The sequence below is a fragment of the Oncorhynchus masou genome, chromosome 8 (assembly GCF_036934945.1).
Source record: "Oncorhynchus masou masou isolate Uvic2021 chromosome 8, UVic_Omas_1.1, whole genome shotgun sequence".
Classification (NCBI taxonomy): Eukaryota; Metazoa; Chordata; class Actinopteri; order Salmoniformes; family Salmonidae; genus Oncorhynchus; species Oncorhynchus masou.
In genome coordinates this window covers 19,861,256-19,878,690 of record NC_088219.1, presented here as the reverse complement: position 1 = coordinate 19,878,690, position 17,435 = coordinate 19,861,256, and the positions used below count along the sequence as shown (strand labels likewise).

Sequence of the window (17,435 nt, the reverse complement as noted above, 5' to 3'; positions counted from 1 at the left end):
TCTCTCTCTCTCTCTTTCTCTCTCTCTCTCTCTCTCTCTCTCTCTCTCTCTCTCTCCCTCTCTCTCCCCCTCTCACTTGCTTGCTCTTTCCATCACTCACTCCCTCACTCTCTCTCTCTCATTTTCCCCTTGGCTGTGCTCTGACTCGGTTGTCAGACTGGGTTAGTTTGGCTGGATAGCTCTCTATAATGTCTCTTGATTTGTTCTCCTCTTTGTGAAAGGGGGTTGCAGTGTGGGGGTGGGCTCTGGCTTTTTGATTGTACTCTAGGGGAAATAGCCTTAACTGATGTAGAGCTATCACAGATCTCCAATCCCCTTTCCATGTTCAACATTTCACCCCGCTCTCCTGTCAATAGCACACCTATGCCGGACTGGAACAACGATTCGCCTCACATAATGAACAGACATGATTAACTTTACACATGCTTAATTGGATGGAACATGGATGATAAGGGACACTTAAGTAGGCATTGGAGAATGCGTGTGAGCACTTGTGCCAGTGAGTGTAGGTGGCTATGATTCTGTTTGTCTTCATATCATAGGTTTTGGAGAATGTGCGTGTGCATCCTTGTGTGTTTGACAGTTGGATAATAATAAATGGCGTTTAGGTATGTTTGGTAATCTGTCCCAGGTAGTGTGTATCTGTCAGAGTGATCCAGGTAGAGCATAAGCAGCCATTACCGAGCTGATGGAGCCCACAGTTTTCTCTTTCAACTGTCTGCCTGTCTGACAATGTGCCTGTGTGTGTTTCCTCATCCTGTGTGTTATCTCTCTCCTCCTCCACGCCTTATCTCTTCCTATCTCCTCACTGGGGCTGACAGGAACATGACCCAGAAAACCCTTTCTGATTTCAGACTCCGATAGGGCCTCTACATCACCTCACTCTCTCTCTCTCTCACTCTCTTTCTCCTCCTTTCTTTTTCCTCTTCTCTTCCAGCCCTCTGCTCCTGCTTCATCTCTCCTCACGTTACATATTCCTTGTTTCTTAATGTATCTCTCCCTTCCTCTCTCCTCTTCTTTCTCCGTTTCCGCATTCTCTCTAACTTCTATCTTATTTCGGCCATCGTTTCACCATTTTCTAACCCATCCTCCCTGCACTCTTTTGGTCTGTCCTTATTTTACTGTGTTGGAAATCTCTGTGGTTCGGCCTTCAGCATCATGCCATATCTATAGAACTAGTCTATGTGGAGACAGATACTCTGCATTGTGATGATGTACATAAAGTACCTGAAGTATTATGCTAATGAGGGGGACGTTTCTGTGCTGATGATGTAGACACAGGCACAGATGGTTGCAGAGACAGAAAGTGTGTTGACCAGAGCGGAACAGTGAGAGAGAAAAGACAAGGAAGGACATGAATGTTAAGTCACAGATGTGCATCTGACTATTCAACTAATGTGAACCCTAACCCTAAGTCTGAGTACCCGCTTCAACTGCCAAGCCTTCTATTGGCTAATAACCACAGTTAGTATTCAGGACTGGGATCAGAATTCGGCTCTGGCATTTCTGACATTTTTGGCCCCCACACCTGCCCATTTTGTTTATTGGAGCTGCCATTATTAGCCAGAAAATTGTCATTTTGTGCAAGAAACCCAAGTTAGACAGGCCCACTAGGTTAAACATGTACCAGCCCATCTGGCATTTGCCCGAAATGCCAAAGGGCCAGTCCGCCCCTGCCCTCATCCAATCAAAGAGAGGTGAAGCATCATCTGTTTCTATTGGTGTCCAATCAGGCGGTGTCCTCAGTGACTCCACCAATTACAGATTAGTGCACTGAGGCAGGGCCACTGCTATTGGCTCTGGAGACACTGCTGCCCACACAGATTGTGGAAAATTGTTTAAGCACAATTTACAACTCAAATTCGAGAGGAATTTGAGAGAGGAAATATAGTGTGTATTAGCCTGTAAACAAATTATTTGAAGCATGCATGGAAAGAGATAGAACAGAGAATAGAGAGGGAAGAATCGGAGTGTTTGAGTAGCGATATAAGGAACCAATCCAACCCAGTTACCAGATTCTTGCCTAGCTCAAAAACAGGTTTAAATCAATATGCAGTGGAACTTCTTGCAGTGGACATGGGATTGGTGAGTGTGAATGTAAATATGCATTCTTGTAGCACCATAAAAAACGTGTTTTAGACCATATATCTGGCTACTGAGTTTAGATAGAATAGGACCCAATGTCTTGAATACAGAAAAGTATTTTACCATCAATACTTCATCGCAATGGGTTTATTGTCCATCCTAAATGTATACATTTTAACATCTTTCCACCTACTGTAACAGCCAGCCAGGTGTAAAGCTGCATCTCTGTGAGATGAGCAGATTTTGCATTCGGGGAAGTTGAAGCCTGGCACTTTTTAAAGTGCCCCTCATCTGGGTCAGAGGTCAGAGTCCAACCCTACTACACCGACCACTGATAGAGCAGCACAATACTGCATGGAGCTCCGCTGAGTCCCATTTAGAACGTAGGTTACACACGTCTGCCAACCACACCCTGACACATTTACAGCAACAGATAGCTACCAACAGTGCTACCTGTCTCAGACCTGCAGTGTTCAACTCTCTAGAGACAGCAGGAGCAGTAGAGATACTCTAAATCACATATGTCAGAGTCAAGGCCCGCGGGCCACATCCGGCCCGCGAGAAGGTTTTTTACGGCCCCTGGGATGATCTTGATTTATTATTAGAACCGGCCCGCAGACCGCAGCAAGCCGGCAGCCCGCAGATCTTTTACACGCACCAATACTACATTTCCCACAATGCAACGGTGAGGCACCGAGCAGTAGGCTGCTTCATTTCAATATTTATTGGCACAGCAGTCGTCAGCATCACAGTAAAATTAACTTTCAGATACCCATCAAAAATGGCAAAACGGAAGGTGGACACTGAGAACCGGGGTTTCAAACAAGGTGGGAGTCGGAGTATATGTTCACGGAGGTAGCTGGAAAACCTGTGTGTCTTCTGTGTGGAGAAAGTGTGGCGGTACTGAAAGAGTATAATCTGAGACGACATTATGAAACGAAACACGCGGACAAAAACAAGGCCAGTTTTATTTTGGCAGAAGAGATCGCTAAATCAGCCCGGCCATTTACGGAGGGGGATTTCATCAAAAACTGCATGATTAAAGTTTGTGACGAAGTTTGCCCAGAAAAAGGCAACTCTTTTTAAATGTGAGTCTGAGCAGAAACACCATTGCCGAGAGAGTAGACCAGTTGTCCATCAATCTAAAAGAGCAGCTTGTGAAAAAGGGAAAAGATTTCATTGCATATTCCTTGGCTGTGGATGAGAGCACCGACATTTCTGACATTGCCCAGTTGTCAATTTTCATCCGCGGAGTGGACTCCAGCCTAAGCGTGACAGAGGAGTTTTTGGCTTTACGTCCTATGCATGGCACAACTACGGGGCATGATTTGTATGAAGAGGTGTCAAGATGTGTAAATGAGATGGAGCTGCCTTGGGAAAAACTCGTGGGTTTGACAACCGACGGAGCACCTGCGATGTGTGGACACAGGAGCGGACTGGTGGCGAAGATACGGGAAAAGATGCAAGAGGAAAACGCGACAGGTGAGCTGACAGCTTATCATTGTATCATACACCAGGAAGCGTTGTGCGGTAAAGCCTTGAAAATGGAGCATGTAATGAGCATCATCACGCGCACAGTTAACTTTATCAGAGCCAAAGGTTTGAATCACCGCCAGTTCAAGGCATTTCTGACGGAGTTAGAAACGGAGCATGGTGATTTGCCTTATCACACAGAGGTGCGATGGCTAAGCCAGGGAAAGGTGCTTCAAAGATGTTTCGAGCTTCGTGAGGAGATTTGTCTGTTCTTGGACAGCAAAGGGAAAGACACAACACAACTCCGAGACGAAATGTTTCTGTGTGAAATGGCTTTTCTGTGTGACATTACGAGTCATCTGAATGCAATGAACTTGCAGCTGCAGGGTCGGGATCATGTCATCTCTGATATGTACAGTACAGTGAAGGCATTTAAAACCAAACTGACTCTGTGGGAGACGCAGATGCGGAAAGAAAATTTGAGCCACTTTCCCAGCTGCCAGACCATGAAAGAGAAGCTCTCTACCAGTGCGTTCCCGAGCGCACAGTTGGCTGATAAAATAGGTATGCTTGCCGCTGACTTTCGACGCCGATTTGCTGACTTTGAAGCACAAAAAAGCAGGTTGGAACTGCTCGGTAACCCATTTGCTGTTGACGTGGAAAGCTCACCACCAAACCTCCAAATGGAGTTGATTGACCTCCAATGCAATGATGCACTGAGGGCAAAATATGCGGCAGTGGGTGCTGCGGAGTTCGCCCGTTTCCTCCCGACACAATGCCCCAGCTGCGCATCCAGGCTGCTCAAACGTTGTCTATGTTTGGCAGCACATACCTGTGTGAACAACTTTTTTCTTTGATGAACCTGAACAAAACATCACACAGAAGTCGACTTACTGCTGAACACCTCCACTCAATTCTGAGGATTTCCTCAGCTCAGAGCCTTACCCCGAACATTGATGAACTTGTGGAAAAGATGGGACACCACCAAGTATCACCCTCAACCTCAAACAAGTGAACATTACTGTGCAATCACATATTTAGAGTTTTTACTCAGTTCAAGTTTAAAAGTTAAAGTTTAATATTTGTTTTCACTGCATGTTACTTCTCCTTAAACAAAGTGTTGTTTTTGATTAATAGATTTTTGCACTTTATTTTATTGTATTTCAATCCAATTATATTTTAAAAATATTTCAGTTGAGTGGATGATAGAAAATTGCTATTATTGTTTTTTTCTTTGAAGTAAATTTAGCCCACTTTTGCTAAAATAGAAAATATAGGCTACTGATGGTGCCTTGAATACCGGTTTCTTTCATTTAATGTTCATGTTATGGGGATTTTTATATAAAGGAAATTTGTCTTTGTGTCTGTTGAAAATTAAAGATTACTGACAGAGCCATAAGAAAATATTGCTTTATTTATCTGATCATATTGGAATATATTTGTTAGGTTTTCAGTAGGTTCAATTAGGTTCACTAGACTATATGCGTCATTTAAAATTTTTTCAATGAACATTCGAACAGTCCGGCCCTCGGCTTGTAGCTAAATTTTTTATTTGGCCCTCCGTCCATTTGACTTTGACACCCCTGCTCTAAATGATCGACTATGAAAATCGAACTGACATTTACTCCTGAGGTGCTGACCTGTTGCACACTCTACGACCACTGTGATTATTATTATTAGTATTATTATTACCTTACTGTCCCCTCAAGATGGCATAGCAGTTCAGACGTCTTTTGTCCTCGTCTTGTCGTGTCCCATATATATATATTTACAACTTTTTTCATGCATTTTTTTTTACATTTTCCATAAACTCATCTTCAAAACACTCCTGCAACCCGCCTCACCAATTTATATTTATAAAAAAGTATTATTTACCTCAAATCTGTAATCCTCCAAGAAGCTAGCCAGAAACTCCAAGAAGCTAGCCAGAAACTAGCCAGAGGATAGCCAGAAACTAGCCAGAAGCTAGCCAGGAGCTAGCCAGAAGCTAATCCAGAAGCTAATCAGAAGCTAGGTCAGAAGCTAGCCAGAAACTAGCCAGGAGCTAGCCTGGAGCTAGCCAGAAGCTAATCCAGAAGCTAATCAGAAGCTAATTAAAGCTTTCGTCGATTCCGGAGCAAACATCAGTTGTTCCGGAGCTAGCCAGCTGAGGAGTTCCATCAATCACTCCTGGGCTGCGGTCACCTATCCGGACCCGTTTTGCTGCCTACGCGGAGCCCCACCGGGCCTTCACCTCTGGACTGCCGACGTTATCTATCCGAAGGAGTTATCCGGCTGGCTCCTCCGTCGCGACGTTGCCTGGGCGCCCATCTGCGGCCTGCTAGCCATTAGCTGTCTTATCGGCTGCTATCTGAATAGACAATTGGACAATTTATTTATTTATTTTTATTGTTATTGTTATTATTATTTTTTTCTTGGGCCTCTAGCTATATCTATTGTTTTTATTTTTGTTGTTGTTGTGTGATTTGGATTAATCCCCTCTACCACACGGAACCCCACTAATCTACTGACGGAACGCAAGAGGTGGCTAATAACAGACGTCCATCCTATGCTAGCTTGCTACCGATGGCCTGGCTAGCTGGCTAAATTGCCATGACCCCCAACCAACCTCTCCACTCTCCGGACCCTTTTGATCACTCGACTAAGCATGCCTCTCCTTAATGTCAATATGCCTTGTCCATTGCTGTTCTGGTTAGTGTTTATTGGCTTATTTCACTGTAGAGCCTCTAGTCCTGCTCACCATACCTTATCCAACCTATTAGTTCCACCACCCACACATGCAATGACATCTCCTGGTTTCAATTATGTTTCTAGAGACAATATCGCTCTCTTCATCACTCAATACCTAGGTTTACCTCCACTGTATTCACATCCTACCATACCTTTGTCTGTACATTATACCTTGATGCTATTTTATCGCCCCCAGAAACCTCATTTTACTCTCTGTTCCAGACGTTCTAGACAACCAATTCTTATTGCTTTCAGCCGCACCCTTATTCTACTCCTCCTCTGTTCCTCTGGCGATGTAGAGGTGAATCCAGGCCCTACAGTGCCTAGCTCCACTCCTATTCCCCAGGCGCTCTCTTTTGACGACTTCTGTAACCGTAATAGCCTTTGTTTCATGCATGTTAACATTAGAAGCCTCCTCCCTAAGTTTGTTCTATTCACTGCTTTAGCACACTCTGCCAACCCGGATGTTCTAGCTGTGTCTGAATCCTGGCTTAGGAAGACTACCAAAAATTCTGAAATTTTAATTCCAAACTACAACCTTTTCAGACAAGATAGAACTGCCAAAGGGGGCGGTGTTGCAATCTACTGCAAAGATAGCCTGCAGAGGTCTGTCCTACTATCCAGGTCTGTACCCAAACAATTTGAACTTCTACTAATCCACCTCTCTAAAAACAAGTCTCTCACCGTTGCAGTCTGCTATAGACCACTCTCTGCCCCCAGCTGTGCTCTGGACACCATATGTGAACTGATTGCCCCCCATCTATCTTCAGAGCTCGTGCTGCTAGGCGACCTAAACTGGAACATGCTTAACACCCCAGCCATCCTACAATCTAAACTTGGTGCCCTCAATCTCACACAAATTATCAATGAACCTACCAGGTACCTCCCCAAAGCCTTAAACACGGGCCCCCTCATAGATATCATCCTAACCAACTTGCCCTCTAAATACACCTCTGCTGTCTTCAACCAAGATCTCAGCGATCACTGCCTCATTGCCTGCATCCGTAATGGGTCAGCGGTCAAACGACCTCCACTCATCACTGTAAAACGCTCCCTGAAACACTTCAGCGAGCAGGCCTTTCTAATCGACCTGGCCGGGGTATCCTGGAAGGATATTGATCTCATCCCGTCAGTAGAGGATGCCTGTATATATTTTTTAAATGCCTTCCTAACCATCTTAAATTAACATGCCCCATTCAAGAAATTTAGAACCAGGAACAGATATAGCCCTTGGTTCTCCCCAGACCTGACTGCCCTTAACCAACACAAAAACATCCTATGGCGTTCTGCATTAGCATCGAACAGCCCCCGTGATATGCAGCTGTTCAGGGAAGCTAGAAACCATTATACACAGGCAGTTAGAAAAGCCAAGGCTAGCTTTTTCAAGCAGAAATTTGCTTCCTGCAACACTAACTCAAAAATGTTCTGGGACACTGTAAAGTTCATGGAGAATAAGAACACCTCCTCCCAGCTGCCCACTGCACTGAAGATAGGAAACACTGTCACCACTGATAAATCTACCATAATTGAGAATTTCAATAAGCATTTTTCTACGGCTGGCCATGCTTTCCACCTGGCTACTCCTACCCCGGTCAACAGCACTGCACCCCCCACAGCAACTCGCCCAAGCCTTCCCTATTTCTCCTTCTCCCAAATCCGTTCAGCTGATGTTCTGAAAGAGCTGCAAAATCTGGACCCCTACAAATCAGCCGGGCTAGACAATCTGGACCCTTTCTTTCTAAAATTATCTGCTGAAATTGTTGCCACCCCTATTACTAGCCTGTTCAACCTCTCTTTCATGTCGTCTGAGATCCCCAAAGATTGGAAAGCAGCTGCGGTCATCCCCCTATTCAAAGGGGGACACACTCTTGACCCAAACTGCTACAGACCTATATCTATCCTACCATGCCTTTCTAAGGTCTTCAAAAGCCAAGTCAACAAACAGATTACCGACCATTTCGAATCTCACCATACCTTCTCTGCTATGCAATCTGGTTTCAGAGCTGGTCATGGGTGCACCTCAGCCACGCTCAAGGTCCTAAACGATATCTTAACCGACACCGATAAGAAACATTAATGTGCAGCCGTGTTCATTGATCTGGCCAAGGCTTTCGACTCTGTCAATCACCACATCCTCATCGGCAGACTCAACAGCCTTGGTTTCTCAAATGTTCACCAACTTCTTCTCTGATAGAGTTCAGTGTGTCAAATCGGAGGGTCTGCTGTCCGGACCTCTGGCAGTCTCTATGGGGGTGCCACAGGGTTCAATTCTTGGACCGACTCTCTACTCTGTATACATCAATGAGGTCGCTCTTGCTGCTGGTGAGTCTCTGATCCACCTCTACGCAGACGACACCATTCTGTATACTTCTGGCCCTTCTTTGGACACTGTGTTAACAACCCTCCAGGCAAGCTTCAATGCCATACAACTCTCCTTCCATGGCCTCCAATTGCTCTTAAATACAAGTAAAACTAAATGCATGCTCTTCAACCGATCGCTACCCGCACCTGCCCGCCTGTCCAACATCACTTCTCTGGACGGCTCTGACTTATAATATGTGGACAACTACAAATACTTAGGTGTCTGGTTAGACTGTAAACTCTCCTTCCAGACCCATATCAAATATCTCCAATCCAAAGTTAAATCTAGAATTGGCTTCCTATTTCACAACAAATATCCTTCACTCATGCTGCCAAACATACCCTTGTAAAACTGACCATCCTACCAATCCTCGACTTTGGCGATGTCATTTACAAAATAGCCTCCAATACCCTACTCAACAAATTGGATGCAGTCTATCACAGTGCAATCCGTTTTGTCACCAAAGCCCCATATACCACCCACCATTGCGAACTGTACGCTCTCGTTGGCTGGCCCTTGCTTCATACTCGTCGCCAAACCCACTGGCTCCATGTCATCTACAAGACCCTGCTAGGTAAAGTCCCCCCTTATCTCAGCTCGCTGGTCACCATAGCATCTCCCACCTGTAACACACGCTCCAGCAGGTATATCTCTCTAGTCACCCCCAAAACCAATTCTTTCTTTGGCCGCCTCTCCTTCCAGTTCTCTGCTGCCAATGACTGGAACAAACTACAAAAAGCACTGAAACTGGAAACACTTATCTCCCTGATTCCAAGAACACAGGATGAGATGTTACTATCCTTTGTGCAAGCACTTCCAAGAGTTAATGAACAGTGAGCGTGGTGAAATTTGGGGAGCGCATCGTCAGTAGTGTACCTTTGGTTCCTAGGGTGTTTCGGCCTTTCACACTATACACCCTCCCCAAAGGCGGCCAGCGACAGGGTGATCAATCCTACGCTTGCGTCCCATTCCCAATTAGTCATAGGAGTTGCCTTGTTGTTGATAGCCAACATCCCATGGGACTATGCATGGCAGGGGCGTCCTCCTCAATGAGTCAAGCATTGTTGACCGCATACCTCCTGGCCCTCTCACTTCGGGGCCCAGCTGGGTTCTTTCCTCTTCATCCAGAGCCACTGACTGCTGCCTTCTGCCGCCTCTGATACAGCTTTGATTGCCGAACGCTGGCTCTGGCCCTTAATTCCTAGGTCTCTAAGCAGTCTGGTTGTAGATGTTGCCACAAAACCTCTGCAGCCCACCTCCACTGGTCGGACTTCTGTGTTCCAGCCATGATGCCGTGCTTCGGCAGCTAGATCAGCATAGCGCAGATGTTTTCGCTCATAAGCCTCATCTACTGAGTTTTCCCAGGGTACGGTGAGCTCAATGATGAAGACCTTATTGAGTGAACGGGACCAGAGCACCATGTCAGGTCTTAGGGTGGTGGTTGCGATCTCCGGAGGAAACACAAGTTGCTGGCCAATGTCAGCTAGCATTTTCCAGTCGCGGGCCAAGCGCAGCTGGTCTCGCTCTAATGGTGTAGAGCCGCTCTTCGGTGGTTTAGCCCCTTCGCGGACAAAGTTTGTCCGTAAAGAGTGTGATGCTGCTGTGGGTGGTAGGGAGTTGGTGGCAGCTCGCTTGTCCTTTCTTTGGCCGCCTCTCCTTCCAGTTTTCTGCTGCCAATGACTGGAACGAACTACAAAAAGCACTGAAACTGGAAACACTTATCTCCCTCACTAGCTTTAAGCACCAACTGTCAGAGCAGCTCACAGATTACTGCACCTGTACATAGCCCACCTATATTTTAGCCCAAACAACTACCTCTTTCCCTACTGTATTTAATTTATTTATTTATTTTGCTCCTTTGCACCCCATTATTTTTATTTCTACTTTGCACATTCTTCCATTGCAAATCTACCATTCCAGTGTTTTACTTGCTTTATTGTATTTACTTTGCCAGCTTGGCCTTTTCTTGCCTTTACCTCCCTTATCTCACCTAATTTGCTCACATCGTATATAGACTTGTTTATACTGTATTATTGACTGTATGTTTGTTTTACTCCATGTGTAACTCTGTGTCGTTGTATGTGTCGAACTGCTTTGCTTTATCCTGGCCAGGTTGCAATTGTAAATGAGAACTTGTTCTCAACTTGCCTACCTGGTTAAATAAAGGTGAAATAAATAAATAAATTATTTGACCTTGCTGGTCATCGATGAACATTTGAACATCTTGGCCATGTTCTGTTATAATCTCCACCTTGCACTGCCAGAAGAGGACTGGCCACCCCTCATAGTTTTTCTCGCCACCGTGCTTCTACACCTGCATTGCTTGCTGTTGCAGTCTAGATTTACAGCCATGTCGAGCCATACCTGTCCACTTCCCTTACAGTGGGCATTATTGACGTCCTTTCTGTAAAAAAAAGTTCAGATATGGCGCTACGTTCCCTGCACGTTGCAAGGTGCATGCTGGCAAACGAGTGCAGCAGAGTGTTTGAGTTCAGTGACCTCCCATTGGACAGTGTCCCTGTTTTAACACCCTGCTGGACAGAGTGGGCTGAGAGTACCCCAGCAGTGTAGCTGCTCTGTGTGTCTGTATGTGCTGCTAATGCTGATGGAACCCGGCCCATAAGACAGAGTGACAGCTGACTTGGGCTCGACTACAGCCTGAATCCACTCAACTGAATTAGTATGTTGGGACGGGGTTTTATGCAAGACTCACAGATGTTTTTAATTTCAAATGGGATGGGTTAAACGGTTCATTAGATTTAGCCCCGTTAGAGGCGCGGTAAACCCATCTTTGGGAGTTTTGCTGATTCGTCTTTCCTTGATCAAGATGGGTCAATCCCTTAGCTGCTCTCTCACTTAGGAGAGAGGGGAGGTTTGGTGAGGGGAGGGGTAGGGGTTAGGGCTAAGTGGGTCACTTGCTGGGTCAATTTAGGATGTGCCAGAGACGAAAACAGCCCTCCCCTCCTCCTGTCTCTTGTTTGTGTGTAAATCCCCTGTACAACAGAATGGGTGTGCTCATGTGTTAATGGGTCAGACTCCTTGTAGTTAAATGAATGAACAGTTTTTGTCTTCTGTTGGGGGTTTTCGGGGCAGACTTCCGCCTGTTTCTGTCCGTGTCTGTGCATCCCGCTCTCTCTCTTTCTCTCCTTCACCACAGATCATCATCTCAATTACTCATTCCTTCTTTTCTCTCTTTCTCCTTTGCTCTTTCTCTCCATTCTTCTTCTCTGTCTCTCTCCAAAGTTGGTTATCATCTCGATTACATCTCGATTGTGCATGCATGCATGTATATATGTGTGTCTATGTACTCCTGTCTGTGTGTGTGTGTCTGTCACATACGCAATCATGTCATTAGCACTTTGTCATATCTGTTCAGTAAACCAGTGAATCTTTAAACTGAGACATGCGAGAAAGTCTGCTCAACTCAAATACCATACACCATGAAAGCCATCCTCCCTCCCTCTACATCTCCCTCTCTTATAAACCCCTCTATTTCATTCTTTATATCTCATTCTCACCCTCTCTATCTCTCATTCTTTATCGCTTTTCTGTTTATATATGGTTCTGACACCTCTCCTTCTCTCCCTCTTTGCACCTTTGCTTCCAATAGAGAGAGAGAGAGAGAGAGAGAGAGAGAGAGAGAGAGAGAGGATCCACATGAAAAAATACTATGGTATGAATACTATAGTATTATTCACTGTAGTGTTTTTGCGGACTAATAAATCAAATTTATTTATATAGCCCTTCGTACATCAGCTGATATCTCAAAGTGCTGTACAGAAACCTAGCCGAAAACCCCAAACAGCAAGCAATGCAGGTGTAGAAGCACCTGTCACGGATACTAAATACTGTTGTAGAATACTGTAGCAGTTACTGTAGTGTTGCTGACATGAATGCAGTATACTGTAGTATTAACAGTAAAGTATACAGTAAATACTGTAGTAAAAAAAACTATAGTAAACTATAGTAATTAATGTTGTGATATTGCAGACTGCAGAATTTTCTGTAGTGCTTTTGCAGATTGTAGTATACTGTAGTGTTTACCAGAGGTGTGGACTCGAGTCACATGACTTGGACTCGAGTCTGACTCGAGTCACACATATGATGACTTGCAACTCGACTTTGACTTTAACACCAATAACTTGTGATTTAACTTGGACTTGAGCCTTTTGACCCGATTGATACCCTAACCAGCCCAAATATAAAAAAATATGCTAATATTAAAAATGATTTTAAAGTGTCCAGCGCTTCAACTCTTCGTTTAACGGATTACAGTTTGAATCGGACAGCAGCCAATCGAGTTGTGCCAGCTGAGAAAAAGTTGCGTGTGGCAGTGCAGAGGAACGTCGGCGGAAGAATTCAGATGGAGACTTTCTCATGGCTACCCATGTATTTCCATGGAAATATAAAGTTTATTTGGAAAGTAATAAATATATAGATATTTTTAAAAGCATTCATGATTTGTGTAAATGTAATATGCTAAATATTACTCTTGTTACAAATATGAAATGCTATTACATTTGGTGAAGAACACATTGTGACTTGTTTAGGACTCGAAACTCAAAGTTGAGGACTTGAGATTTGACTTAATACTTGTCGGTCTTGACTTGAGACTTGACTCTGACTTGCCTGTCTTGACTTGAGACTTGACTTGGGACTTGAGTGCTAAGACTTGAGACTTACTTGTGACTTGTAAAACAATGACTTGTTTCCACCTCTGGTATTTACTGTAGTGTTGCTGACTTTAGTATTAACAATTTACTATAATACACAGTAAATACTGTAGTAAAAAGAACTATAGTAAACTATAATAATTAATGTAGTGATTTTGCAGACTGCAGTATTTACTGTAGTTTTTTTGTGGTCTGTAGTACACAGTAGTACAGTAGTGTTTTTTTGCAGATCATACAATAGTATTTATTAACTATAGTATTGTACGGTATACTACGAAATTCTATAGTAAGTACTACACATGATCGAGGGATACTACAGTGCGTAATACAGTATTCTACAGTATAATACAGTTTACTGCAGTATACTACAGTAAACTGATTCAAGTCTGCAAAATCACTACATTGAATACTGTAGAATACTGTAGTATTTACTGTAGAGTTGCAAACATGACTGTAGTATACTGTAGTATTACCTATAGTGATTTTGCGGACTGTAGTATACTGTCATATTTACTATAGTATTCTACAGTTGACTACAAAATGATATAGTAAGTACTACACATGTTTGAGGGATACTACAGTGGGTAGAATAGTATTCCAAATCAAATCAAACTTTATTGGCCACATGCGCCCCGAATACAACAAGTGTAGACTTTACCGTGAAATTCTTACTTACAAGCCCTTAACCAACAGTGCAGTTCCAGAAGAAGAAAATATTTACCAAGTAGGCTCAAATAAAAAGTAATAATAAAAAGTAACACAATAAGAATAAAAATAACGAGGCTATATACAGGGGGCACCAGTACCGAGTCAGTGTGCAGGGGTGCAGGCTAGTTGAGGTAATCTGTACATGTAGGTTGGGGTGAAGTGACTATGCATAGGTAACAAACAAACAACGAGTAGCAGCAGTGTACGGGGGTGGCGAGATGGGGGTCAATGTAAATTGTCCGGTTGAGATTTTTATTAATTTTTCAGCAGTCTAATGGCTTGGGGGTAGAAGCTGTTGAGGAGCTTTTTTGTCCTAGACTTGGCACTCCAGTACCGCTTGCCATGCAGTAGCAGAGAGAACAGTCTATAACTTTGGTGACTGGTGTCTCTGACAATTTTTGGGGCTTTTCTCTGACACCGCCTATTATATAGGTCCTGGATGGCAGGAAACTTGGCCCCATTTACACTACCCTCTGAAGGGCCTGACTGTCAAATGCCGAGTAGTTGCCATACCAGGCGGTGATGAAACTGGTCAGGATGCTCTCGATGGTGCAGCTGTAGAACCTTTTGAGTATCTGGGGGCCTATGCAAAATCTTTCCAGTCTTCCGAGGGGGAAAAGGTTTTGTCGTGCCCTCTTCACGACGGTCTTGGTATGTTTGGACCATGATAGTTTGTTGGTGACTCTCGACCCCTCGACTACAGCCCCGTCAATGTTAATGGGGGCCTGTTCGGCACGCCTTTTCCTGTAGTCCACGATCAGCTCCTTTGTCTTGCTCACATTGAGGGAGAGGTTGTTGTCCTGGCACCACACTGCCAGTTCTCTGACCTCCTCCCTATAGGCGGTCTCATCATTGTCGGTTATCAGGCCTACCACTGTTGTGGTTTTCTACAGTATACCACCACTTACTACAGAATTCTATAGTAAACTGTAGTATTTTGTGGGGATATGTAATACCTTTCCTTACACCTTACCCACTGGTGTTATGTAATCTATAGCCTCAAGCGATAAATAGAAGGGGTGGTTGATACTGTAGGAGGGTGTCATGTGGTCATGTGATGTGATTATGAGTGATGTGGCATTAAATGGCCACTAGTCTTGGTTTGGATTAATATGACTGGGTTGGTATTTAAACAGTCGGGGGATGTGGCTGGCTTGTTATTCTGACTGTGTCTGGGGAATTGTGTGGGCGATATGGGTCATGTCATAGGCATGGTTGTGGGTTTGAGTTCAGTGTTTCTGACAGGGCAATACTTCTGGCTCCCTGCTCTGACCTAGTTCCCCTGGCCAGAAGGCCCCACTTGTTTTAGTTTGTTTTTTTAAACTCAGTCGGGGTCTCAACTTACTGTTGCAAGTTAGAATAGTAGAATACACATGGTGTAATTTTGACATGTGATTATGCATCAGCAGTTTTTCTCGTTATGTCAGTTACACTCAATTAGCCCGCCAGCTATCGAAACTTCTTAATCATGGTCAAATTATCAACCGGGTGATCCCCATTGATTTTGTTAGTCAGTCTCACTCAGATATCATATTAAAAACTGCAAACATTTCTCTCCAACCTATGGCATAATTTGTAGAATTGCACGAAATTAACCATTATAATGTTTTGTTCGCAATGTTGTAGCTCCCAACCCCTTCAAAGTAGCCCATCCCTGATATAAGGTATCTCTCTAACTGTAGTCTTCCTCCCCTCCTCTTTGTTTCTTAGCTACCTCAGATGGGACAAGGCAGGGACTGGACAGCATGAGAGGAGGAGTGTGTGTGACACGAGGGATGAAGGTGATTCTCAAAGTGGGACAGAGTGAGTATTTTCATCAGATAGATTGTCCTTGATTTGATTTCATATCAGTCATTTAATAGTTATCATCCTCATATAGATGGATGTGCATGGGGGTCTTCAATATTCTTGTAAAGGCCTTATATTCATAATATTCATGAAACTGCCATATGCCAAATCAAATCACAATTTATTTTAAGTGCATTTAAAGAACAAGTTCACTTTTTTGGAACAAACTTACCCCATCAGCAATATACTTACTCATGCTCGTTCTGCAGTTGCAGGGTCACAGATAAAACATGAACAAAAGCACACAATAAAACAACAACTTTTGAAACAGCATCTTTACTGTTCTTAACTGACTTGCTTAGTTAAATAAAGGTCAAATAAATAATAAATAAAAACACGTGAAAATATGTCATTGCAAAATGTTATCCCCAACGTTATATTCCATTTTGTTGGACTCAAGCAATATTTTCTGTGTGCACTTTCTGAGTCCAACAAAATGGAATATAACATTGTTATATACAGATTTGCTTAGAGAAAAGTGAATTGTCCTTTAACAAAAGCCTCAATTCTCAATACACTTTACAGAAAAGCAAATTCAGAAAAATGTTTACAACCCTAAACCAACTGTATGATTCCCCATAGCTGCTTATGGCCTCCCACCCAAACCCAAACCAGACCCAAACCGCTTCCACCCCAAAGGTAAGTCAATCTACAGTACAGTATCCAGAGAGAGAGGAAACTCACTTCACTGGTTTAATGATACAGTATCTACAGTATTAGTAAGTCATTGATCCTGATCTCTCTACCCTTACAGGGAATGGGACGATACCCAAGGCAGGTGGCGAGGGTGAGGGGAACAACGGGAACAACCCTCCAACCTCCTCTAGTGTGGCGGTGATCGCTGGAGCAGTAGGGGGCGGAGCCTTCCTCCTCATCATGACCGCAGTCATCTGTGTGGTGTGTTACCGCTGGCGACAGAACAAGCACTCTGAGACTCACCACCCCACCCTGACCCTGACCACCCTCACCCCCAAGAGGGGCAGCACCAGCGGGGCCGGCTGCTCGACCGGAGGAAACAACGGCTCAGAGCCCAGTGACATCATCATCCCGCTGCGGACTTCAGACTCGGCCTACTGCCCGCACTATGAGAAGGTGAGCGGGGACTACGGGCACCCCGTCTATATCGTCCAGGAGATGCCCCCCCAGAGCCCAGCCAACATCTACTACAAAGTATGAGAGAGGGACAGCCACACAGCCCGGCTGACATAGACATACAGGTGTACCAACACATAGACTGCTGTTTTCAACATAGAAATAAAACTGTCCCTCTAGCTCCCTCTACTCCCTCACTCACCCCAACTCCCTCTCTATGGCTGACTGTTTGGGATAGCTATCCTCAACCTCCTGCCCCATGGACTGTGCTGTACAGTGCTCTGACACTGTGGATGGATGGATGGAGGGGTGGTTGTGTCTGGGTGGGGATATTGATCTGTTCCCTGCTGTGAACCCAATGATGGAGGTTGTGAGTCCTGGACATGTGGGCCATTATGCTGACGGACTGTGGCAGCGACTCAGTCCCCACCTCTCACTCAAAGGGAGGACAGTGGATATGAAAT

The 17,435-nt window shown here is 44.4% G+C and overlaps 1 protein-coding gene across 1 annotated transcript in view; it reads left to right on the top strand.

The window, feature by feature from the left end:
* The window catches only part of LOC135544345 (ephrin-B2-like), a 61,242-nt gene extending 44,187 nt beyond the window's left edge, over positions 1–17,055 (top strand). Inside the window, exons 3-5 of the mRNA XM_064971886.1 lie at positions 15,742–15,834; positions 16,462–16,533; positions 16,634–17,055. Coding sequence (XP_064827958.1) covers positions 15,742–15,834; positions 16,462–16,533; positions 16,634–17,055 — 587 coding nt within the window. The remainder of the gene's footprint in view (positions 1–15,741; positions 15,835–16,461; positions 16,534–16,633) is intronic.
* The last annotated feature ends 380 nt before the right edge of the window (positions 17,056–17,435 follow it).